The sequence below is a fragment of the Salvelinus fontinalis genome, chromosome 3, assembly GCF_029448725.1.
Source record: "Salvelinus fontinalis isolate EN_2023a chromosome 3, ASM2944872v1, whole genome shotgun sequence".
In the NCBI taxonomy this organism is placed as follows: Eukaryota; Metazoa; Chordata; class Actinopteri; order Salmoniformes; family Salmonidae; genus Salvelinus; species Salvelinus fontinalis.
This window is the reverse complement of record NC_074667.1, coordinates 48886011-48913295: the sequence shown is the minus strand read 5'-3', so window position 1 is coordinate 48913295 and position 27285 is coordinate 48886011. Positions and strand designations below refer to the sequence as shown.

General features: G+C 47.4%; 1 protein-coding gene across 2 annotated transcripts in view; it reads right to left on the bottom strand.

Annotated features, from left to right (window-relative positions):
* LOC129851034 (S-adenosylmethionine mitochondrial carrier protein-like) overlaps window positions 1–27285 on the bottom strand; it is a 332312-nt gene that overhangs the window by 14888 nt on the left and 290139 nt on the right. For both annotated transcript variants that reach the window (XM_055917201.1, XM_055917200.1), the window contains exon 6: window positions 1038–1082. In XM_055917201.1, the coding sequence (XP_055773176.1) occupies window positions 1038–1082 (45 nt within the window). The remainder of the gene's footprint in view (window positions 1–1037; window positions 1083–27285) is intronic.

Sequence of the window (27285 nt, the reverse complement as noted above, 5' to 3'; positions counted from 1 at the left end):
GAAGGTCTCTGTTGGTCTGTACTGGTTGGGTGACGTGTGAGGAGCTCTGTGTGTCTGCTGACAGCTGCGCTGCTGGCTCCGTATGAAACAGAAATAAAAAGCCGTAACGCAGCACATTTGTACCCCGGAGCAGATGTGGAGCTCAGGGTGAGAACGCCACACACAGACGGCAGGCGCACACAGACACACACATTAACACACATTAACCAGTCTCCTGGCTCTCCAAACAACCAACAAATACATTTAACCATTAGCTAGCTAATAGTTTTACTTTTCTAAGTGAAGCTTTTATGGTTTTCAGGCCAGGGATCTCCAGGAGAGACTACAATTCATACAGGCCGGTAGGCGAGAGGAGAGGTTAGAGGAGATAGGATAGAAGGGTAGATGGGCAGAGGGGACAAGAGAGAGGAGGGGAGAGCGGAGTTTGGGGAGAGGGGCCAGATTCCAGAGCTGGCCTGTCCAGTTAAACTTTTTCCTAATGGCTGTGTGCAGATAGCCTGGAGTGAAGGCCTTTGAGATTGTGACAAAGAGGGGCTTGTGAATGACACGTCTTACTCTGCAGCAGGGGGTGCAGATCCATCCCCCGCTCCCTCACAGCTGTGTGGTCTATTGACCCCCCCTCCCTCCCCTCCTGGTCAGTCCACGCTGCACTGCTCGTTTGGGCCTAACGTTAATGGAATGTTCTACTGCCCGCGCCCCCGGAGACATGATGTCACTCTCACAAACGCTTTCAAAGAAAGAACAGCTTTTATGTGTCCAAGACCAGACAATGGAGAAGGAGAGATAGAGAGAGATAGTGTGAGAGAGAGAGAGATAGTGAGAGAGAGAGAGAGAGAGAGAGAGAGAGAGAGTTGACAATGCCATGGTGACCCATTAAACAAGGCCATAATTTCCCAACCTCTACTGCCGAGGAGACATGGCCAAGTAGGTCCGACTCCACTGTAAATGTGTCAGAACATAAGCATCCTATTACGACTTTATGGCACCATCATTACAGGGACACATTACAGCACGGAGAGACAGAGGAGGATCCATACCTTTAAATACTCCCACAGTGGAAACTGGACCAGAGAGAATGGGATCTGAAAATAGAAAACTGAAATGTGATAAACATATATAGCATGTCATTATCAATCAATACATCATATTTATAACAACTCTGCCAGATAATCACCTCGAAGAAAATAAAATGTCAAACCAAAAGCCTCTATCAAACACCTTGATAAGGACGATAAGACTCAGTACACGACCAAATTAGTATTTCCTTTTGGAGTTGTGACTTCACCATGGCTTTACATGGTCAAAGGTCACAATGATTCTCATACTGCAATCCATTACATAACACGTTGGAATGGTGAATGATTTCATGAGTATCCTTATTTCCCAGCAGAGCCATGCTAGTGCTCTCTCTCTCCTAAGCTAAGCTGCATGACGTCATGTCGTCCACACGGACGGGATCTCTTGGATCTGGACCGTGGCGAGATGGAGGGGTGAAGAGATGCAGATATGAAGCTAGTGAGATGGATGTGGAGAAAGTGTATATTTAAAACAAGGGCCTGATTCTCGCTCCTTCCATTTCTCTCCCCCTCTAATTCCTTCTTCTTCTACCACCCCCTCTGAGATCAGTGGTTATGATTAATAAATGAGAGGGCTGTGGTCTGGAGCTCAGGGATGGAGGGATGAAAGAAGGAAAGATGGGGATCAGAATAGTCTGGCAGTGAGACAGAGGGCTGTCACTGGAAACTATCTATCAGCTCACACAGGAAGTTACAGGGAGAGGAAATCAATGTCACTGCCTGCTGGACGGAGATCGGACACACAAAATGTCACCCCCATTGATCCTACCAACAACAGCAGTATTTATTAATGTCTCTGAAGCTCAATTGGACAGTATTACCAAGACAAACTCATCCTAATTTAAAAGTGTATCAGTCTGGGTCTGGACAGACATACACCAGCCTAACCCTCCTCTAGTCCCTCCTCTAGTCCTCACACTGCTGCTGCATCTCTGGATGTCATGCTCACTTCACTCCAACAGAGCTCTTTATAGGCTACTTCTGGATAGAAAACAGCTAAACCCAGTGATAGGTTCTCACTGTCTGTCAGACAGTACTTTTCTCTCACTCAGGTATCCCTCAGACATCTCTCTCCATCTTTGTTTCTCTCTCAGCTTGGCAGACATATTTATTATGAGGAACATACAGTACTTACCCAAGCTGTGCTGTGAGCTTCATGGCAAGAAGAGAGCATTGGTTTCAGTGGAGAGGATCACTATAACAGACACCTGTCTTCTATTAGGGTTGAGATGAATTCAACCTTTCCAGACTGCTGCTAGAGAGATGGCTTCTGAGAAGCCCCTGATCGACCACTGATTTATGCACACGTTTTACACCTCTGGCAGTGTGTCTGTGTGTGTGTGTGTGTGTGTCAGTCCATCTGGCAATGACGGAGTGCCTGAAAGCCGCATATGGTCAGATTTATATTGATAAGCCATTTATGATGGGAGGGCTGAGGGAGACTGTTCACACACTCCTGACACACTCCTGGTAGAGAGGGAGTGTGTGTGTGTGTGTATCCAACTAACACTGATACAGGGGCAGACGTGGGATGATAAGGTACATCCAATGATTGAGACGGGGTGAAGATAAAATGATACTTCGGGATTTTGGCAATGAGGCCCTTTAACTACTTCTACAGAGTTAGATGAACTCGTGGATACCATTTGTATGTCTCAGTGTCCAGGAGGAAGTTTAGCGAGACAATGCCAACCAGCATTAGCGTAATGAGCAGTTACCCATAGACTTCCAGTCATTGCGCTAACGCTAGTTAGCAATTGCGATGGCGATAGTTAGCAACTTCCTTCAAACTACACACAGACATAAAAATACACTGCTCAAAAAAAATAAAGGGAACACTTAAACAACACAATGTAACTCCAAGTCAATCACACTTCTGTGAAATCAAACTGTCCACTTAGGAAGCAACACTGATTGACAATACATTTCACATGCTGTTGTGCAAATGGAATAGACAAAAGGTGGAAATTATAGGCAATTAGCAAGACACCCCCAATAAAGGAGTGATTCTGCAGGTGGTGACCACAGACCACTTCTCAGTTCCTATGCTTCCTGGCTGATGTTTTGGTCACTGCCAGAGCCCTGCAAAATGACCTCCAGCAGGCCCCAAATGTGCATGTGTCTGCTCAAACGGTCAGAAACAGACTCCATGAGGGTGGTATGAGGGCCTGACGTCCACAGGTGGGGGTTGTGCTTACAGCCCAACACCGTGCAGGACGTTTGGCATTTGCCAGAGAACACCAAGATTGGCAAATTCGCCACTGCGCCCATTTATTTAACTAGGCAAGTCAGTTAAGAACAAATTAGTATTTACATTGACAGCCTACCCCGGCCAAATCCGAACGACACCGGGCCAATAATGCGGCGCCCTATGGGACTCCCAATCACGGTTGGTTGTGATACAGCCTTGAATCGAACCAGGGTCTGTAGTGACATCTCTAGCACTGGGATGCAGTGCCATAGACCGCTGCGCCACACGGGAGACCATTGAGAAGCTGTGTAGGTGAGTACTTTAACCCAAGGAAGTGAGAATGAGAGAGTGAGATTGAGAAAGAACGAGTAGTTCTTTTCCTCCCTCCCTTCCTCTCAGACTGTTGCAATGAGCCCTGTCCCCTCCAGGCAGCGCAGCCATATTAATATTCTGAGTTCAGAGGGCCCTGCCACAAATCTGCCCGGCACATGAAGGGAGGCATGCCAGCACGTATAAAAGGCAGATACGTCCTGTGCTTACTCTGCCCCCAGCACCCGCCTCTTATAACGGCCCAGCAAAGAGAGAGCACGGTATTCAGCCCTGTAAAGCCTGCCTGCCTTTGAGGCAGGTGGGCTGGGTCGGGCCAGATCGGGCCCCAGCGCGTGTCACTACTCTGGCTCTGCATGATAACAAAACACCACACGGCCAGGCCCAATAAAACCACTGAGGAACAGACTGGAGAAAAGGGCAGCGTTGAGTAGGCCTGGCACACCACGTTGCCCTCACCAACACATAAAACAAGTCATTTAAACAAATAGGCTACCCAGCCATGAGCTAATTCAACACGTCAAATAGGGAGACGGGCAGAAGACGAATGGGAGTATCGACAGCAGACAGTGTGGCGAACCGAACGCCTCGTAGATTTAAAAAGACGCCGTGTTGGTGGAACAGAGAGCAGAGAGGCTGCAGGGCAGGCAGGTGTCTGTTGGACCTAGTGAAACAGATTGAAGGTTTTCTTCCCATTTGGTTAAGTACACAGGTGTCATAATGGCATGCAACAAGAGCCATAGGAGAACAAAGCCGCTGAGTCACAGTAAGAGTAGTGTTACTAAAGCAAAAACATAAACACATTATTGTGGTTTGTGGTCTAAAGACCAGAACGACAGAAAATTGAGAGATCAGACATATTCATGTCTGTTTTAGGAAAGCGTAGCATGTCTCCATTCCCTTAATGCGAGTGACATCAGAGTGGGGGATATTTCTCAACCACACCACCATTGAACTGCATGACAGCTCAGAGTCAGCCTCTGCTCCCAGGTCCTTCAGCCTGACAGGATTACACTGGAGGATGGGGTGTCAGTCAGTCACACGGCCATGCTGGTGTGTGTTTTCAAGTCTTATGTACAGGATACACATGGTATTCACCTTCCAACAAAATACTTACTTGCAGGTTTATTCTCAACAATGCAACAATAAGAAATAATAAAATATAAGAATACGAACATAAAGTAAATGGCTCAGTAGAATAGAATAATACATTTTAGCATAAGTATAATACAGAAACATGTGTGTTTTGGGGAAGGGGGGTTGGGGGGGCAAGTGTTTGAATTGAGAAGTATTAGCAATAGTAAAAATGATTTGATTTTGGTAGCAGCAGTTGTGATGTGTGTAGTATGAATGTGTGTGTGTGTGTGTGTGTGTGTGTGTGTGTGTGTGTGTGTGTGTGTGTGTGTGTGTGTGTGTGTGTGTGTGTGTGTGTGTGTGTGTGTGTGTGTGTGTGTGTGTGTGTGTGTGTTAAGGTGTGGGGAGTAAGTGCTGGTGGTCAGTCCAGTTCAAGTGTTCAGGAGTCTCATGGGTTGTAGATAGAAACTGTCTCTGAGCCTGTTGCTATCAGTCTGCCCGACGGTAAGTGAGTGAACAACTCGTGGCTGGGGTGTGTAGAGTCCTCGATGATGCTGCGGGACTTCCTCAGGCACCGTTTCAAGTAGATGTCCTGGATGGGTGGGAACACAGGCCCAGGGCATTGAGGTCGTGGATGGAGAAATTCTGTACCAGGCAGTGATGCAATTGGTCAAGACACTCTCGATGGTGCAGTAGTACTACTTGGAGAGGATGCGGGGTGGCATGCCTCATTTCTTCAGATGTCTTAGGAAGTAGAGGAGCTGTGCGCCTTCTTGACAAGAGTGGTGGTGTTATTAGTCATGTCAAGTCATCTCTGATGTGGACACAGAGGAACTCAAAACTGTTGACTCTCTACTGCAGTCCCGTTGATACAGATCGCGGTGTGTTCCCTCTGCTTCCTAAAGTCAACAACCAACTCCTTTGTTTTGCTGCCGTTGAGGGAGAGGTTGTTGTCCTGGCACCACACACCAGTTCACTTACCTCCTCCCTAGAGGATCACTTGTCGTTGTTGGTTATCAGGCCTACAACCGTGGTGTCATCAGCAAACTTGATGATGGAGTTGGTTTCGTGCAAAGCCTTGTATTCATGGGTAAACAGGAAGTACAGCAGAGGGCTGAGGACACACCCCTGGGGGCCCCTGTATTAAGAGTCAGTATGGAGGTGTTGTTGCCAATCCTCACAGCCTGTGGTCTGCCTGTCATGAAGTCCAGGATCTAGTTGAAGGGTAGTGTCCAGACCCAGGGCTTTGAGCTTGGAGGGAACAATAGTGTTGAACGCTGAAATGTCAATGAATAGCATTCTCACATACACTACATCACCAAAAGTATGTGGACACCGGCTAATCGAACATCTCATTCCAAAATCATGGGCATTAATATGGAGTTGGTCACACCTTTGCTGCTATAACAGCCTCTACTCTTCTGGGAAGGATTCCACGAGATGTTGGAACATTGCTGTGTGGATTTGCTTCCATTCCACCACAAAGAATAAGTGAGGCTGGGCACTGATGTTGGGTGGCTCGCAGTCGGCGTTTCAACTCATCCCAAAGGTGTTCGATGGAGTTGAGGTCAGGGCTCTGTGCAGGCCAGTCAAGTTCTGCCACACTGATCTCGACAAACTATTTCTGTATGGACCTCGCTTTGTGCAGGAGGGCATTGTCATGCAGAAAAAGGAAAGGCCCCTCCCAAACTGTTGCCACAAAATTGGAAGCACAGAATCGTCTAGAATGTCATTGTATACTGTAGTGTTAAGATTTCCCTTCACTGGAACAAATGGGCCTAGCCCGAACCATGAAAAACAGCCCTAGACCATTATTCCTGCTCCACCAAACTTTACATTTGGCACTATGCATTGGGGCAGGTACGTTCTCCTGGCTTCCGCCAAACCCAGATTAGTCCGACGGACTGCCAGATGGTGAATCGTTAATCATCACTCCAGAGAATGTGTTTCCACTGCTCCAGAGTCCAACAGTGACACACTTTACACCACTCCAGCCGATGCTTGGCATTGCACATGGTGATCTTAGGCATGTGTACGGCTGCTGGCCATGGAAACCCATTTCATGAAGCTCCCGATGAACAGTTATTGTACTGACGTTGCTTCCAGAGGCAGTTTGGAACTCTATAGTGAGTGTTGCTGCTGAGGACAGATGATTTTTAAGCGCTATCCTCTTCAGCATCCGGCGGACCCGTTCTGTGAGCTTGTGTGGCCTGCCACTTCACGCCTGAGCCGTTGTTGCTCTTATACCTTACCACTTCACAATAAGAGCACTGACAGTTGACCGGGGCAGCTCTAGCAGGGCAGAAATGTGACAAACTGACTTGTTGGAAAGGTAGCATCCTATGACGGTGCCACATTGAAAGTCACTGATCTCTTCAGTAAGGCCATTCTACTGCCAATGTTTGTCTATGGAGATTGAATGGCTGTGTGCTTAATTTTATACACCTGTGAGTAATGGGTTTGGCTGAACTAGCTGAACCCACTAATTTGAAGTGGTGTCCACATGCTTTGTATATACAGTGCCTTCAAAAATTATTCAGACCCCTTGACTTTTTTCCGCATTTTGTTACGTTATAGCCTTCTTCTAAAATGTATTAAATAAAAATAAATATCCTCAGCAATCTACTACACACAATACCCCATAATGAGAAAACAAAAACAGAATTTTAGAAATGTATATGAAAAAAAACAACAGAAATACCTTATTTACATAAGTATTCAGCCTCTTTGCGATTAGACTTCGAAATTGAGCTCAGGTGCATCCTTACCTTTTAATGGCGTTTCCATTGATCATCCTTGAGAAGTTTCTACAACTTGATTGGAGTAGACCCGTGGTAAATTCAATTGATTGGACATAATTTGGAAAGGCACACACCTGTCTATATAAGGTCCCACAGCTGACAGTGCATGTCAGAGCAAAAACCAAGCCATGAGGTCGAAGCAATTGTCCGTAGAGCTCCGAGACAGGATTGTGTTGAGGCACAGATCTGGGGAAGGGTACCAAAACATTTCTGCAGAATTGAAGGTCCACAAGAACACAATGGCCTCCATCATTCTTAAATGAAAGATGTTTGTAACCACCAAGACTCTTCCTAGAGCAGGCCGCCAGGCCAAACTGAGCAGTCGGGGAACAAGGGCCTTGGTCAGGGAGGTGAAAAAGAACCTGAAGGCTTTAGCTTTAGAGATCTACTGTGGAGATGGGAGAACCTTCCAGAAGGACAACCATCTCTGCAGCACTCCACCAATCAGGCCTTTATGGTAGTGGTCAGATGGAAGCCACTCCTCAGTAAAAAGGCACATAACAGCCCGCTTGGAGTTAGCCAAAAGGCACCTAAAGACTCTCAGACCATGAGAAACAAGATTCTCTGGTCTGATGAAACCAAGATTCAACTCTTTGGACTGAATGCCAAGTGTCACGTCTGGAGGAAACCTGGCACCCTCCCTACGTTGAAGAATGGTGGTGGCAGCACCATGCTGTGGGGATGTTTTTCAGCGGCAGGGACTGGGCACTAGTCAAGATCAAGGCAAAGATGAACGGAGAACGTACAAAGAGATCCTTGATGAAAACCTGCTCCAGAGCGCTCAGGACCTCAGACTGGGGCAAAGGTTCAGCTTCCAACAGGACAATGACCCTAAACACACAGCCAAGACAAAGCAGAGTGGCTTCTGTACAAGTCTCTGAATGTCCTTGATTGGCCCAGCCAGAACTCAGACTTGAACCCGGTCAAACATCTCTGGAGAGACCTGAAAATAGCTGTGTAGCAACGCTCCCCATCCAACCTGATAGAGCTTGAGAGGATCTGCAGAGAAGAATGGGAGAAACTCCCCAAATACAGGTGTGCCAAGCTTGTAGCATTATATCCAAGAAGACTTGAGGCTGTAATCACTGCCAAAGGTGCTTCAACAAAGTACTGAGTAAAGGGTCTGAATACTTATGTAAATATGATATCAGTTTATTTTAGCACAAAAAAATTCTAAACCGGTTTTGGCTTTGTCGTTATGGTATTGTATGTAGATTAATTTTATTTCTCATCATTTATTCAATTTTAAAATTAAGCTGTAACGTAACAAAATGTGGAAAAAGTAAAGGGGTCTGAATACTTTCCCCGAAGGCAAAGTATAGATGTTCCTCTTGTACAGATGTGTTAGGGCCGTGTGAATAGCGATGGAAATGGCATCTTCCGTGGATCTGTTTGAGTGGAAGGCAAATCGGAGTGGGTGCAGTGTGCCATGCCTTGATGTGGGCAAAGACCAGCCTCTCGAAGAACTTCATGATGACATGGGTGAGTGCGACGGGGCGACAATCATTTAGAGGGTGTGTGTGTACTCTTAACTGTATTAGTATTCAGAGACGCTTCAGGCCGTCTCAGGCCCTTAGCCACTCACTCGACGGCACAAAAAACATGTCAAAATACATTGAGTCTGATTGGAGGGCTTGCAGTTGGCTGCAATTTGACAAATGACTTTAATAGGTCAGGCTTCAGCCCTGCATACTGATGACAAGCATGTGGATAGTTAGACAGAGAAAAGGTGGAGAATTTAAATATCTCTGTCTACACATCATTTTCGGTCACAACTTGTAGACTTGTTTACGTGCTGCTGTGCATTTTTGTTGCTAACCTTACTTTGCTACCTGACATCTTTACGGTTTTTACTATTTAATTACCGTTTATATTTTTTGTTTCCCATGTAACATTAACATGATGCCTTCTAATTGCAGTCGCTGTACTCATAATATACAGGAGAACGATTGCCTATGGCAAGGATAGCTGTGCTGCAAGCCCAGCTTCAGACGCAATCGTTAGGCAAGGGTAATTTCAGTGTAGGAAAGGATGGCGTCTGTGCCACCAGTAAGTACAGATAGTAGTATAAATTCCATCGCACAGTCCCCGCAGCCGGACAACTTTCTCATGGCTTCTGGAGGGACATGCTGTAGGAATGCTCAACTGGTGTCGCTCATTCAGCCGACAGAAACTTTCAACCGATTCTCCCCATTGAGCAGCGAGTCGGAGTCAGAGGCAGAGTCTTCTCTTGTCTCTACTCCTCCCGTTACGGGGTCTGAGACGCCGAAACCTCCCACCATTAGCTCTGACAAATTGAAAACCCTAGTCATTGGCGACTCCATTACCTGCAGTATTAGACTTAAAACGAATCATCCAGCGATCATACACTGTTTACGAGGGGGCAGGGTTACCGACGTTAAGGCTCATCTGAAGATGGTGCTGGCTAAAGATAAAACTGGCAAGTGTAGAGAGTATAGGGATATTGTTATCCACGTCGGCACCAACGATGTTAGGATGAAACAGTCAGAGGTCACCAAGCGCAACATAGCTTCAGCCTGTAAATCAGCTACAAAGATGTAATTGTAATCGTCTCTGGCCCCCTCCCAGTTAGGGGGAGTGATGAGCTCTACAGCAGAGTTTCACAACTCAATCGCTGGTTGAAAACTGTTTTCTATCCCTCCCAAAATATAGAATTTGTAGATAATTGGCCCTCTTTCTGGGACTCACCCACAAACAGGACCAAGCCTGACTTGTTGAGGAGTGACGGACTCCATACTAGCTGGAGGGGTGCTCTCATCTTATCTACGAACATAGACAGGGCGCTAACTCCCCTAGCTCCACAATGAGATAGCCTGCTGCCTGGCCTGCACCCTGTCAGTGTAGTCAGCTCAGCTATCCCCATTGAGACAGTGTCTGTGCCTCGACCTAGTTTGGGCAAAACTAAACATGGTGGTGTTCGCCTTAGCAATCTCACTTGAATAAAGACCTTCTCCATTCCTGCCATTATTGAAAGAGATTGTGATACCTCACATCTCAAAATAGGGCTACTTAATGTTAGATCCCTCACTTCCAAGGCAGTTATAGTCAACGAACTAATCACTGATCATAACCTTGATGTGATTGGCCTGACTGAAACATGGCTTAAGCCTGATGAATTTACTGTGTTAAATGAGGCCTCACCTCCTGGTTACACTAGTGACCATATCCCCCGCGCATCCCGCAAAGGCGGAGGTGTTGCTAACATTTATGATAGCAAATTTCAATTTACCAACAAAACCCCCCCGACATTTTCGTCTTTTGAGCTTCTAGTCATGAAATCTATGCAGCCTACTCAATCACTTTTTATAGCTACTGTTTACAGGCCTCCTGGGCCATATACAGCGTTCCTCACTGAGTTCCCTGAATTCCTTTAGGACCTTGTAGTCATGGCAGATAATATTCAAATTTTTGGTGACATGAATATTCACATGGAAAAGTCCACAGACCCACTCCAAGAGGCTTTCGGAGCCATCATCGACTCAGTGGGTTTTGTCCAACATGTCTCCGGAACTACTCACTGCCACAGTCATATTCTGGACCTAGTTTTGTCCCGTGGAATATATGTTGTGGATCTTAATGTTTTTCCTCATAATCCTGGACTATCGGACCACCATTTTATTACGTTTGCAATCGCAACAAATAATCTGCTCAGACCCCAACCTAGGATCATCAAAAGTCATGCTATAAATTCTCAGACAACCCAAAGATTCCCAGATGCCCTTCCGGACCCCCTCAGCCTACACAAGGACGTCAGAGTTCAAAAATCAGTTAACCACCTAACTGAGGAACTCAATTTAACTTTGCGCAATACCCTAGATGCAGTTGCACCCCTAAAAACAAAAAAACATTTGTCATAAGAAACTAGCTAACTGGTGTACAGAAAATACCCGAGCTCTGAAGCAAGCTTCCAGAAAATTGGAACGGAAATGGCGCCACGCCAAACTGGAAGTCTTCTGACTAGCTTGGAAAGAGAGTACCGTGCAGTATCAAAGAGCCCTCACTGCTGCTCAATCATCCTATTTTTCCAATTTAATTGAGGAAAATAAGAACAATCCAACATTTATTTTTGATACCGTCGCAAAGCTAACTAAAAAGCAGCATTCCCCAAGAGAGGATGGCTTTCACTTCAGCAGTGATAAATTCATGAACTTCTTTGAGGAAAAGATCATGATCACTAGAAAGCAAATTACGGACTCCTCTTAAAATCTGCGTATTCCGCCAAAGCTCAGTTGTTCTGAGTCTGCACAACTCTGCCAGGACCTGGGATCAATGGAGACACTCAAGTGTTTTAGTACTATATCTCTTGACACAATGATGAAAATAATCATGGCCTCTAAACCTTCAAGCTGCATACTGGACCCTATTCCAACTAAACTACTGAAAGAGCTGCTTCCTGTGCTTAGTCCTCCTATGTTGAACATAATAAACGGCTCTCTATCCACCGGATGTGTACCAAACTCACTAAAAGTGGCAGTAATAAAGCGTCTCTTGAAAAAGCCAAACCTTGACCCAGAAAATATAAAAAACTATTGGCCTATATCGAATCTTCCATTCCTCTCAACATTTTTTGAAAAATCTGTTGCGCAGCAACTCACTGCCTTCCTGAAGACAAACAATGTATACGAAACACTTCAGTCTGGTTTTAGACCCCATCATTGCACTGAGACTGCACTTGTGAAGGTGGTAAATTACCTTTTAATGGCGTCAGACCGAGGCTCTGCATCTGTCCTCTTGCTCCTTAGGACCACTATTGTTTTCACTATATATTTTACATCTTGGTGATGTCATTCGGAAACATAATATTAATTTTCACTGCTATGCGGATGACACACAGCTGTACATTTCGATGAAACATGGTGAAGCCCCAAAATTGCCCTCGCTGGAAGCCTGTGTTTCAGACATAAGGAAGTGGATGGCTGCAAATGTTCTACTTTTAGACTCGGGACAAAACAGAGATGTTTGTTCTAGGTCCCAAGAAACAAAGAGAGCTTCTGTTGAATCTGACAATTAATCTTGATGGTAGTACAGTTGTCTCAAATAAAACTGTGAAGGACCCCGGAGTTACTCTGGACCCTGATCTCTCTTTTGACGAACAAATCAAGACTGTTTCAAGGACAGCTTTTTTCCATCTACGTAACATTGCAAAAATCTGAAACTTTCTGTCAAAAAAATGAGACAGAAAGATTAATCCATGCTTTTGTCACTTCTAGGTTAGACTACTGTAATGATCTACTTCCCCGCTACCTGGATAAAACACTAAATAACTTCAGTTAGTGCTAAATACGGCTGCTAGAATCCTGACTAGAACCCCAAAATGTTATCATATTACTCTAGTGCTAGCTTCTCTACACTGGCTTCCTGTTAAGGCAAGGGCTGATTTCAAGGTTTTACTGCTAACCTACAAAGCATTACATGGGCTTGCTCCTACCTATCTCTCCGATTTGGTCCTGCCGTACATACACGTACGCTACGGTCACAAGACACAGGCCTCCTTATTGTCCCTAGAATTTCTATGCAAACAGCTGGAGGCAGGGCTTTCTCCTATAGAGCTCCATTTTTATGGAATGGTCTGCCTACCCATGTGAGAGACGCAGACTCGGTCTCAACCTTTAAGTCTTTATTCAAGACTCATCTCTTCAGTATGTCCTATGATTGAGTGTAGTCTGGCCCAGGAGTGTGAAGGTGAATGGAAAGGCACTGGAGCAACGAACTGCCCTTGCTGTCTCTGCCTGGCCGGTTCCCCTCTCTCCACTGGGATTCTCTGCCTCTAACCCTATTACAGGGGCTGAGTCACTGGCTTACTGGTACTCTTTCATGCCGTTCCTAGGAGGGGTGCGTCACTTGAGTGGGTTGAGTCACTGACGGATCTTCCTATCTGGGTTGGCGTCCCGCCTAGAGTTGTGCCGTGGTGGAGATCTTTGTGGGCTATACTCGGTCTTGTCTCAGGATGGTAAGTTGGTGGTTGAAGATATCCCTCTAGTGGTGTGGGGGCTGTGCTTTGGAAAAGTGGGTGGAGTTATATCCTGCCTGTCTGTCCGGGGGTATCATCGGATGGGGCCATAGTGTCTCCTGACCCCTCCTGTCTCAGCCTCCAGTACTTATGCTGCAGTAGTTTGTTTCGGGGGGCTAGGGTCAGTCTGTTATATCTGGAGGATTTCTCCTGTCTTATCCGGTGTCCTGTGTGAATTTAAGTATGCTCTCTCTAATTGTCTCTTTCTCTCTCTCTGAGGACTTGAGCCCTAGAACCATGCCTCAGCACTACCTGGCCTGATGACTCCTTGCTGTCCCCAGTCCACCTGGCCGTGCTGCTGCTCCAGTTTCAAATGTTCTGCCTGTGGCTATGGAACCCTGACCTGTTCACCGGACGTGCTACCTGTCCCAGACCTGCTGTTTTCAACTCTCTAGAGACAGCAGGATCGGTAGAGATACTCTGAATGATCGGCTATGAAAAGCCAACTGACATTTACTCCTGAGGTGCTGACCTGTTGCACCCTCGACAACCACTGTGATTATTATTATTTGACCCTGCTGGTCATCTATGAACATTTGAACATCTTGGCAATGTTCTGTTATAATCTCCACCCGGCACAGCCAGAAGAGGACTGGCCACCCCCCATAGCCTGGTTCCTCTCAAGGTTTATTCTTAGGTTCCTGCCTCCTCTAGGGAGTTTTTCCTAGCCACCGTGCTTCTACACCTGCATTGCTTGCTGTTTGGGGTTTTAGGCTGGGTTTCTGTACAGCACGTTGCGATATCAGCTGATGTAAGAAGGGATTTATAAATACATTTGATTTGATCTACTACTGTAACCTAACAGCCAGCACTAACTACAGTAGCTAAGAGTAGACAAATGTGTAGGAAAACTAACTTGATTCTTTTGTCTTCACTCAACGTCTTTTCCATTCTTAAGGACTCTGGCGGTTCCAGTCTATTAGATCAGACATTGATCTGACTTTTCCGATGACGCGTGAGCTTTTTCCTCTATTCCCTCAATCAGATCCAGACAGACAGAGACACACCTCTGGGCTCAGACACAGCTGGACTGGTGCTGCTGGAGCACTCTCTCTTTTACACGTTTTAAATGCTGCCCACCTGCACCACTAAGCCTTTTCCTGCACCATTCCGACTCCCAAGCCTGTCTAGTCGTCTACCTCTTTGACGCCCTCTGTTCTGACCAGCACTGGAGCAGGGACTACACTGCAAGCCTATGGGGCTGGTTTAGGAGCTCTCACAATCAGAAAGAACGAAGTCAGTAACCCCAGTTCCAGGAGGCAAGAAAGAGGGAGAGAGATCAAATCTCCAGTAGAATGGGGACAGCTGTGCTCCTCAGGATGGATAGATGAGGAAAGGACCTGGTAGACGAGTAAGGAAATCTGTGACATTTCAAGGAGGAGAGACAGGAAATCAAAGGTACACTATAGTCTGCAAGACAGAAGACTGTGAGGTTCTTCACTTCCTGGGAAGAGGATAGGGCAGAACTTCAAAAAGGTACTTGGAAGTGAGAGCCATTTCCTATGTAGCGGACAGAGGTGTTTCTGCTGTCCAGAGAGCAGAGAGAGGAGACAGACAGTGACCATATTGAAGGGGTTATAGAGCGGGCTGGAGCTGGAGGGCTTGGAAGACAGATGGCGGCCATATTAGGGGTGGTTGGGGGGTTTAGAGCGGGGCTGGAGCTGGGGAGGGAAAGCCTGGTAGACAGACGGCGGCCATATTGGTGGGTTTATAGAGCAGGGTTGGGAAGGGAAGCCTTGGGGCGCAACATGAAGCAGATGGGACTCAGATGGTTTAGCCATCAGCATGGTCTGAATGAGCAGGAAGAGAGAGCAGAGCACCATGGGCCATGTGACAACCCATATGAGGGAGGGACTAAGGTTGGGGAGAGAGAGAGAGAGAGAGAGCAGCCCAGAGCTTAAGTCCACATTTATTACCTGCTAATGCAGCCAGACTGCACACTGGATCCACTGGCCACCAGCAACACCCCACCACACACACTCTCTCTCTTTCTGTTGTCAAATTTCCTGAGGTTTATGTTGATCTTGTCATGCAGAGCTCATTTGAAAAAAAGACCTTGGTCTCAATGGGACTCCCTGCCTAAATATACAGTTGGAGTCGGAAGATTACATACACTTAGGTTGCAGTCATTAAAACTAGTTTTTCAACCACTCCACAAATTTCTTGTTAACAAACTATAGTTTTGGCAAGTCGGTGAGGACATCTACTTTGTGCATGACAAGTAATTTTTCCAACAATTGTTTACAGACAGATTATTTCACTGTCTAAAAACATCACAATTCCAGTATGTTAGAAGTTTACATACACTAAGTTGACCGTGCCTTTAAACAGCTTGGAAAATTCAAGAAAATGATGTCATGGCTTTAGAAGCTTCTGATAGGCTTATTGACATAATTTGAGTCAATTGGAGGTGCACCTGTGGATGTATTTCAAGGCCTACCTTCAAACACAGTGCCTTTTTGCTTAACATCATGGGAAAATCAAAAGAAATCAGCCAAGACCTCAGAAAAAAATTGTATACCTCCACAAGTCTGGTTCATCCATGGGAGCAATTTCCAAACACCTGAAGGTACCACGTTCATCTGTACAAACAATAGTACGCAAGTATAAACACCATGGGATCACGCAGCCATCATACCGCTCAGGAAGGAGACGCGTTCTGTCTCCTAGAGATGAACGTACTTTGGTGCGAAAAGTGCAAATCAATCCCAGAACAACAGCAAATGACCTTGTGAAGATGCTGGAGGAAACAGGTACAAAAGTATCTATATCCACAGTAAAACGAGTCCTATATTGACATAACCTGAAAGGCCTCTCAGCAAGGAAGAAGACACTGCTCCAAAACCGCCATAAAAAAGCCAGACTACGGTTTGCAACTGCACATGAGGACAGAGATTGTACTTTTTGGAGAAATTGCCTCTTGTCTGAGGAAACAAAAATAGAACTGTTTGGCCATAATGACCATCGTTATGTTTGGAGGTAAAAGGGGGAGGCTTGCGAGCCGAAGAACACCATCCCAACTGTGAAGGACGGGGGTGGCAGCATCATGTTGTGGGGGTGATTTGCTGCAGGAGGGACTGGTGCACTTAACAAAATAGATGGCAACATGAGGCAGGAAAATTATGTGGATATGTTGAAGCAACATCTCAAGACATCAGTCAGGAAGTTAAAGCTTGGTCGCAAATGGGTCTTCCAAATGGACAATGACCCCAAGCATACTTCCAAAGTTGTGGCAAAATGGCTTAAGGACAACAAAGTCAAGGTATTTGAGTGGCCATCGCAGAGCCCTGACCTCAATCCTATAGAACATTTGTGGGCAGAACTGAAAAAGCGTGTGCGAGCAAGGAGGCCTACAAACCTGACTCAGTTACACCAGCTCTCAGGAGGAACGGGCCAAAATTCACCCAACTTATTGTGGGAAGCTTGTGGAAGGCTACCCGAAACGTTTGACCCAGGTTAAACAATTTTAAGGCAATGCTACCAAATACTAATTAAGTGTATGTAAACTTCTGACCCACTGGGAATGTGATGAAAGAAATAAAGCTGAAATAAATCATTCTCTCTACTATTATTCTAACATTTCACATTCTTAAAAGGAAGTGGTGATCCTAACTGACCTAAGACAGGGAATTTTAACTAGGATTAAATGTCAGGAATTGTGAAAAACTGAGTTTAAATGTATTTGGCTAAGGTGTATGCAAACTTCAGACTTCAACTGTATATGTCATTTAAACGCACACACACGTGTACACTTCACTCACTACACACTCACACACTCTCCCCTCAGCCTGGAGGAATAGTTAAACGTGGGACTGTGTCCCACACAAAGCCACATGCATGAAAAAAATACCAAAACATACAGGCCTAGGCTATGCATTGAATACAAGACTGTGGATACATACTGGCACGCACAGACACACACAACCACATCCCAACATGTCATAAGGACTGATACACTGGCTACATCACCCTGCAATAAACAGCTTTTAATTTGTTAGGGTATAAATCACTCTTGCAGTTAAACATGTTGGACATATTTATTTTATCGTACAAACAGATAGACTGTAATAAAACCTAGTGAGATCCAAGTCAACTGATCTATGCACTTTATCAGACAGACACAGTAGCTGTCTCTGTCCTTGTTAAAGTGTATGACAGCAGTGGAAGGTAGGGGGTCATATATGCTGCCTTTCAAACACACAATAGGGCAGCTTTTCCCAAACTATTTGAAAATGGGGTCGCCAAAGACTTCCTCTTGGTTCATAGCCTCTAGAAGTGGCTGGAATAAACAGAACGGTTACTGTTTTCTTCCTACAAATGTGGCATCACATCACTGTTTACATCACATCACTGTTTACATCACATCTTTTACCTGGTGGGGTCGCAATTGTTTTGATATCAAAATGGGGTTGCGGGCCAAATCAGTCTTGAAACCCCTGCAGTAGGACAAGAAGGGATATGTTCCTGAAATTCAATCATCTTGATTAAGAATTCAAATGTTGTACATGAGGGAGCGGCTATAAATTAGTGCATAAAAGTTAAAAGTACTAGAACAATCTTTTGCATATAAACAGAAATGCAGTCCAAACCACTTCAATTCACTACCAATATAAGCCTGGCCGCTGTTGGAAATCTTCTACGTCACCAAACAACATCCTGTGTGGACGTAGCTGTATGGTCACACCTCCATGAGTAGGACAGGCCCGAGCTGAATCACCAAGCATTCTGCAGGCTGGCCAAACATATGAGCACATCCATTCAGGACCCGGACCAGGAGAGTTTGGCTGTACAAGCCCCCCTCTGGGACAGGACCTCTAAATAAATAAACACATAAATAAATAAATACAGCCAATCAATAGGGGAAGTTTGATCTGGATCTCTGGGTCTGTGACTGGCCTGACAAAAAACTGGACTGGGAAGGTGTGGGGATAGGGGGAGAGGGAGAGAGATGGGGGGAGAAGCACTCTCCCCAAGGAGCGCTCTGTGTAGAGGATTTACTGAGGAGTGCTCTGTGTCGGGAGCTAACTGAGGAGTGCTCTGTGTCGGGAGCTAACTGAGGAGTGCTCTGTGTCGGGGGCTAACTGAGGAGTGCTCTGTGTCGGGGGCTAACTGAGGAGTGCTCTGTGTCGGGGGCTAACTGAGGAGTGCTCTGTGTCGGGGGCTAACTGAGTGCTCTGTGTCGCGGGCTAACTGAGGAGTGCTCTGTGTCGGGGGCTAACTGAGGAGTGCTCTGTGTCGGGGGCTAACTGAGGAGTGCTCTGTGTCGGGGGCTAACTGAGGAGTGCTCTGTGCCGGGGGCTAACTGAGGAGTGCTCTGTGTCGGGGGCTAACTGAGGAGTGCTCTGTGTCGGGGCCTACCTGAGGAGTGCTCTGTGTCGCGGGCTAACTGAGGAGTGCTCTGTGTCGCAGGCTAACTGAGGAGTGCTCTGTGTCGGGGACTAACTGAGGAGTGCTCTGTGTCGGGGGCTAACTGAGGAGTGCTCTGTGTCGGGGGCTAACTGAGGAGTGCTCTGTGTCGGGGGCTAACTGAGGAGTGCTCTGTGTCGGGGGCTAACTGAGGAGTGCTCTGTGTCGCGGGCTAACTGAGGAGTGCTCTGTGTCGCGGGCTAACTGAGGAGTGCTCTGTGTCGCGGGCTAACTGAGGAGTGCTTTCTGTCGGGGGCTAACTGAGGAGTGCTCTGTGTCGGGGGCTAACTGAGGAGTGCTCTGTGTCGGGGGCTAACTGAGGAGTGCTCTGTATAGGGGTTTAACTGAGGAGTGCTCAGTATAGGGGTTTAACTGAGGAGTGCTCAGTATAGGGGTTTAACTAAGGAGTGCTCAGTATAGGGGGTTAACTAAGGAGTGCTCGGTATAGGGGTTTAACTAAGGAGTGCTCGGTATAGGGGTTTAACTAAGGAGTGCTCAGTATAGGGGTTTAACTAAGGAGTGCTCAGTATAGGGGGTTAACTAAGGAGTGCTCGGTATAGGGGGTTAACTAAGGAGTGCTCGGTATAGGGGGTTAACTAAGGAGTGCTCGGTATAGGGGTTTAACTAAGGAGTGCTCGGTATAGGGGTTTAACTAAGGAGTGCTCGGTATAGGGGTTTAACTAAGGAGTGCTCGGTATAGGGGTTTAACTAAGAAGTGCTCGGTATAGGGGTTTAATTAAGGAGTGCTCAGTATAGGGGTTTAACTAAGGAGTGCTCAGTATAGGGGTTTAACTAAGGAGTGCTCAGTATAGGGGTTTAACTAAGGAGTGCTCAGTATAGGGGTTTAACTAAGGAGTGCTCAGTATAGGGGTTTAACTAAGGAGTGCTCAGTATAGGGGGTTAACTAAGGTGTTCTCAGTATAGGGGTTTAACTAAGGAGTGCTCAGTATAGGGGTTTAACTAAGGAGTGCTCAGTATAGGGGTTAACTAAGGAGTGCTCAGTATAGGGGTTAACTAAGGAGTGCTCAGTATAGGGGTTTAACTAAGGAGTGCTCAGTATAGGGGGTTAACTAAGGAGTGCTCAGTATAGGGGGTTAACTAAGGAGTGCTCAGTATAGGGGTTTAACTAAGGAGTGCTCGGTATAGGGGGTTAACTAAGGAGTGCTCGGTATAGGGGGTTAACTAAGGAGTGCTCGGTATAGGGGTTTAACTAAGGAGTGCTCGGTATAGGGGTTTAACTAAGGAGTGCTCAGTATAGGGGTTTAACTAAGGAGTGCTCAGTATAGGGGTTTAACTAAGGAGTGCTCAGTATAAGGGTTTAACTAAGGAGTGCTCAGTATAGGGGTTTAACTAAGGAGTGCTCAGTATAGGGGTTTAACTAAGGAGTGCTCAGTATAGGGGTTTAACTAAGGAGTGCTCAGTATAGGGGTTTAACTAAGGAGTGCTCAGTATAGGGGGTTAACTAAGGAGTGCTCAGTATAGGGGGTTAACTAAGGAGTGCTCAGTATAGGGGGTTAACTAAGGAGTGCTCAGTATAGGGTTTAACTAAGGAGTGCTCAGTATAGGGGGTTAACTAAGGAGTGCTCAGTATAGGGGGTTAACTAAGGAGTGCTCAGTATAGGGGGTTAACTAAGGAGTGCTCAGTATAGGGGGTTAACTAAGGAGTGCTCAGTATAGGGGGTTAACTAAGGAGTGCTCAGTATAGGGGGTTAACTAAGGAGTGCTCAGTATAGGGGGTTAACTAAGGAGTGCTCAGTATAGGGGGTTAACTAAGGAGTGCTCAGTATAGGGGGTACACAAAGGCGTGCTCAGTGGGTTTTAATCACCCACCCCTCTCTGCCCCTCTGGTTCTGTACAGACGCAGCCCAGCACCAGTGTTAATCCACTTGCTAAAGAATTCCACCTGACAGATTTTGAATGCCACGGCCCAACGCCGCAGTGTGTGTGTGTTCGAACAAGCCAAACAAGGGCTAGCGCTCCAGCACACCGTGCTCCAACCAGCCAATTACAGACCAGCTGGCTCGGCTTCACATCAGATCAACAAGTGTTGGTGGAGTTGGAGGACAATAATATTCCCAACCAATGAAGACTTGTTCTGAGCTCTGGCCAGGGGGAGAGAGAGGAAGCGCAGCTGGAAGCAGCAGGCTGGCAAACATTCAAGAAAGCAATTCCATCGACATGAGAGACGTGTTTCCCTTTGATGTTGTGTGGCTCTTTGCCTGGTCGGTGTACTTTAGCTATTGTGCTGTTGTTGCTTTAAGAGTAATACAACACCAGAACACTAGTAATAATAGAGTGCTCACTCTAAATGGAGGCTTTTTCTATGCGTGTATCTACTGCCACTGCTGATGATGTCAGAGGGAGTCAATTAATTATCCTGTGGTATGACACACAATGCCCTCTGGGGTCAACCAATTAGGTGCTGACAGCTAGGAAGAGATCTACGGCAAACTGAAGGCATGGGTGGGGCTACAGGGCTGCATGGAGGTGAGGATGAATGGTTGGGGGTGCATGGAGCCGGGGCTGGATAAGGGTAAGGTGGGAGGGGGTTGAAGGCCTGGAGACAAAGAGAGCAGGCAAGGTAGTAGGGTAGAAGGCTGAGGGAGAATCTGAGGGTCGGAGGTTACAAAGTGACTGATTATGAAGGTGAAGGTAGTTCCACCTCAAAAAGCACAAGAGGATTGACACTATCCAGCTCAGATTATGCTGAAATCATTTATGTAGTTTCAAAGGATGAAGAATCAATACTCCAAACTGTACGCTGTTCTGTATATTGGTTGTTGGGTTGCGATTGGTGTGGGGGGTCCGTGGGTGGCTTTTAACCATTTTATTGGATTCTTCACGTCTTTTTGTGGTCCAAATCGGATGTCGGGTCCTATATTTATTGAATATTATGTGAATCCTATAAATTAAAAAAAGGCCAATTTGGGTGCAATCAATTGACTTAATTTCTCAGAGATCAAATTCAATCTCAACAAAATAATGTTGAAGGGATGCTAATCTTATCTGTTTCTAACCACAGAAACTATTTCAGAACAATCTGGAATGAAGGGTTGGGGGAGAGGAGAGGTAAGGAGCCAGGGAGCGACATCAAAGTATTACAGTAGATTAAGCTCAGTCCAATAGAAGAAGTCATTTTACCTCTGCCAGCTCTACACATAAACAGAGTCTTCGGGCTTGGTGCACCCCCCCAAAGACACATCATTGTGCACTGTGGGAGCCAAGCCCAGAGCCACGAGACACAGACTCAGGGAGTCTCTCTCTCTAGCATGCACACATTTTATCAGCTGGGATTCAGATACACTCAGCACAGATGGGAATAGCAGAGCCTCAGAAGGAGAACTGGGGTCTGATTGGCAGTGACATTACGAACACACCGACTGGGTCAAACACACTGCTGGAGGAGAGAAGCCAACACTCCCATGTATGGACCTGATCACTCCTCAACAAGACTGTACAGAACTCCTCAGAAACAAACTGCATTACGCAGTCACTGACTGCTCAATTAGCCTAGCTACAACATCACAGTACATGACTGCTCCAGGGAAGCAGATGGAGACACCCCTCAGCCTGTCACCTGTTCCACAGCCAGTGGGTTGGGGTGGGGTGAGAATGGCTGTGTTAATTACATAGTCAATGTTTTTTCTTCTCCATTCGACATGACGCAGTGACATCATCATCTGACCCCTGACCTCTCTGGGCTGGTCTACATGTTTCCAGTGGGGGTTTAGTTGTTAGCGGAGCTGTTAGCTGAGCTAAACTAAACAGACGTGTCAGCAGAGCTCTGCTTTCCCAGACCAGGGCCAGACTACTGGGGTCCTACAGGGCCAGGCTGCTGGGGCCCTACAGGGCCAGGCTGCTGGGGCCCTACAGGGCCAGGCTGCTGGGGTCCTACAGGGCCAGGCTGCTGGGGCCATACAGGGCCAGGCTGCTGGGGCCATACAGGGACAGGCTGCTGGGGTCCTACAGGGCCAGGCTGCTGGGGTCCTACAGGGCCAGGCTGCTGGGGTCCTACAGGGCCAGGCTGCTGGGGTCCTACAGGGCCAGGCTGCTGGGGTCCTACAGGGCCAGGCTGCTGGGGTCCTACAGGGCCAGGCTGCTGGGGTCCTACAGGGCCAGGCTGCTGGGGTCCTACAGGGTCAGGCTGCTGGGGTCCTACAGGGTCAGGCTGCTGGGGTCCTACAGGGTCAGGCTGCTGAGGTCCTACAGGGCCAGGCTGCTGGGGTCCTACAGGGCCAGGCTGCTGGGGTCCTACAGGGCCAGGCTGCTGGGGTCCTACAGGGCCAGGCTGCTGGGGTCCTACAGGGCCAGGCTGCTGGGGTCCTACAGGGCCAGGCTGCTGGGGTCCTACAGGGCCAGGCTGCTGAGGTCCTACAGGGCCAGGCTGCTGGGGTCCTACAGGGCCAGGCTGCTGGGGTCCTACAGGGCCAGGCTGCTGGGGTCCTACAGGGCCAGGCTGCTGGGGTCCTACAGGGCCAGGCTGCTGGGGTCCTACAGGGCCAGGCTGCTGGGGTCCTACAGGGCCAGGGCTCTCAGCCTGCAGCAGATGCCATCATCTGGCCAACGTCCCAGCACTATAGCCTCCAGGGAACAACTAGGCTACACATCCATGCTTCAGAAATACAGGAGCTTACATACAGAAAATAATTCCTACAAATATTCTGGATTTGGTTATTCATTTTCAAATCCACAGAAGACATCACCATTTAAAAGTGACCAGGCTAGAACACACTGTTAATTAATATGACTTTCAATTCAACACCTGAATTGGCTTAAATTGAATTAGATGGCCATGTGATGTAAGGGATGAGAGCAAGCCGGGTGGAGAGAGAGGAGAGGGATCCAGCTAAGCAGTTTCCCCTCCTGAAATAGTGGTTGCGCTGTTAAACGAGTGTGAGGTTAACCTCTAATTACAGGGTGCTCCCTCCCGTAACTCTACAGTGATACAGAGATTTGTCCTCCGCCTCGCTCTTCCATCCCCCCATTCTCAGGTGAAACAGCACTGGCCTTGTGGACATGGATTATTCAGTTCTTCGCCTCTATGTTTTTTTTTGTTTTTTTTTATTTTACCTTTATTTAACTAGGCAAGTCAGTTAAGAACAAATTCTTATTTTCAATGACGGCCTAGGAACAGTGGGTTAACTGCCTGTTCAGGGGCAGAACGACAGATTTGTACCTTGTCAGCTCGGGGATTTGAACTTGCAACCTTCCGGTTACTAGTCCAACGCTCTAACCACTAGGCTACGCTGTCTGTATGTCTGTATTGCTTCTATTGCTTTCTTTCTTTCTTGACCCCCCCTCACCCCAATCTCTCCTACCCTCTCCTCCTCTCAATCCCCCCAATCTCTCCTACCCTCTCATGACCACCCCTCTCAACCCCTCCAGCCTCTCCCCCTCTCCTTCTCTTGACCCCCTCCAGTCTCCCCCTCCTCTTGACCCCCCTCCATCTCCCCCTCCTTCTCTTGACCCCCCTCCAGTCTCTCCCCCCTCTATCCTTCTCTTGACCCCATCCAGTCTCTCCCCTTCTCTTGACCCCCTCCAGTCTCTCCCCCTCTCTCCTTTTTGACCCCCTCCAGTCTCTCCCCCCTCTATCCTTCTATTGACACCCCTCCAGTCTCTCCCCCCTTTTCTTTTGACCCCCTCCAGTCTCTCCCCCCTCTCTCCTTCTCTTGACCCCCCTCCACCCTCTCTTGACCCCATCCAGTCTCTCCTCTTCTCTTGACCTTCAGTCTCTCCCCCCTCTCTCCTTTTTTGACCCCCTCCAGTCTCTCCCCCCTCTCTCCTTCTCTTGACCCCCCTCCACCCTCTCTTGACCCCATCCAGTCTCTCCTCTTCTCTTGACCTTCAGTCTCTCCCCCTCTCTCCTTTTTTGACCCCCTCCAGTCTTTCCCCCCTCTCTCCTTCTCTTGACCCCCCTCCACCCTCTCTCCTTCTCTTGACCCTATCCAGTCTCTCCCCTTCTCTTGACCCCCTCCAGTCTCTCCCCCCTCTCTCCTTTTTGACCCCCCTCCAGTCTCTCCCCCCTCTCTCCTTATCTCGAGACCCCTCCAGTCTTTCCCCCCTCCCTCCTTCTCTTGACCCCCCCAGTCTCTCCCCCTCTCTCCTTGTCTTGACCCCCTCCAGTATCTCCCCCTCTCTTGACTCCCCCCTCTTTTCGTTTGACCCCCTCCAGTCTCTCCCCACTCTCCTTCTCTTGACCCCCTCCAGTCTCCCCCCCCTCTCTCCTTCTCCTGAACCCCCTCCACTCTCCCGCTCTCTTTCTCTTGACCCCCCTCCACTCACCCCCTCTCTTTCTCTTGACCCCCCTCCACCCTCTCTCCTTCTCTTGACCCCCTCCAGTCTCTCCCCTTCTCTTGACCCCCTCTAGTCTCTCCCCCCTCTCTCCTTCTCTTGACACCCCTCCAGTCTCTCCATCCCTCTTATTTTGACCCCCTCCAGACTCTCCCCCTCTCTTCACCTCCCTCCAGTTTCCCCCCCTCTCTCCTTTTTTGACCCCCTCCAGTCTCTCCCCCCTCTCTCCGTCTCTTGACCCCCCTCCACCCTCTCTCCTTCTCTTGACCCCCTCCAGTCTCTCCCCTTCTCTTGACCCCCTCCAGTCTCTCCCCTTCTCTTGACCCCCTCCAGTCTCTCCCCCCTCTCTCCTTCTCCTGAACCCCCTCCACTCTCCCGCTCTCTTTCTCTTGACCCCCTCCACTCACCCCCTCTCTTTCTCTTGACCCCCCTCCACCCTCTCTCCTTCTCTTGACCCCCTCCAGTCTCTCCCCCCTCTCTCCTTCTCCTGAACCCCCTCCACTCACCCCCTCTCTTTCTCTTGACCCCCCTCCACCCTCTCTCCTTCTCTTGACCCCATCCAGTCTCTCCCCCTCTTGACCCCCCCTCCCCACTCTGTGATTCTGAATTCCTCGCCAGGCATGCAGTCCTTATTGGAAACACATGAGGCCCGGATCGTTTTCTGCTCGGATTGAGGCAAACATGCAGAAAATTGTGGGAAGAAAGCATAGTCCCCAGACCTGGAGACATATACCCTCATTACCGATCGCAAATGGCAGCCATGTTGGTCACAACCACACCACTGACCATGACACCAAAACTCTGCTCACAGTACAGTTGACGCTAAGGGAAACCAGTAAAAACAACAACACAACGCTTTCAAACGTAACAATCTCCTAGCCCTGGATAACAGCTGTAATAACCCTGTCAGGGTGTTATTGGTTGTGAATCCATGCTTCCTGTGTACACGTGTGTCTGCTACAGACCTGGCCTGGCTCTGGTGCACACTGACATCAGGCTAAGGTGTTCCTGCTGCTTCTCTGATAGGTCAGAGGCCTGGGAAATAATCAGAAACGGATGAAAAGCTGTAATCACTTCACTGTGTTCTGGTCACTTTGGTTTGTGTTTAATACCCATCAGAGTGGGTAGTAAGACATACTAGCATAGGGCAGGGCTCCTGCGCGACGCAGTGGTCTAAGGCAGTGGTCTAACTTCTCTGGGATATGTGGGACGCTAGCCTCAACAACAGCCAGTGAAATTGCAGGGCGCCAAATTCAAAACAGAAATCTCATAATTAAAATTCCTCAAAACATACAAGTATTATACACCATTTTAAAGATAAACTTCTCGTTAATCCAGCCACAGTGTCTGATTTCAAAAAGGCTTTACGGCGAAAGCACACGTTGCGATTATGTTAGGTCAGCGCCAAGTCACAGAAAAACAAAGCCATTTTCCAAAGAAGGAGAGGTGTCACAAAACTCAGAAATAGCGTTAAAATTAATTACTAACCTTTGATGATCTTCATCGGAATGCACTCCCAGGAATCCCAGTTCCACAATAAATGTTTGTTTTGTTTGATAAAGTCCATCATTTATGTCCAAATACCTCCTTTTTGTTCACGCATTTAGCCCAGTAATCCAAATGCTCAATGTGCGATCACTTAGTTCAGACGAAAAGTCAAAAAAGTTATATTACAGTTCATAGAAACTTGTCAAACGATGTTTAGAATCAATCTTTAGGATGTTTTTATCATAAATCTTCAATAATGTTTCAACCGGACAATTCCTTTGTCTTTAGAAATGAAAAGGAACGCAGCTAACTCTCACGGGCGCATGCCTGACTGAGCTCATGGCATTCTGCCAGACCCCTGACTCAAACAGCAATATGACCCCATAGACACTGTATATTCGATAGGCAATGACTTGAAAAACTACAAACCTCAGATTTCCCACTTCCTGGTTGGATTTTTTCTCAGGTTTATGCCTGCCATAAGAGTTCTGTTATACTCACAGACATCATTCAAACAGTTTTTAGAAACTTCAGAGTGTTTTCTATCCAAATCTACTAATTATATGCATATTCTAGCTTCTGGGCCTAAGTAGCAGGCAA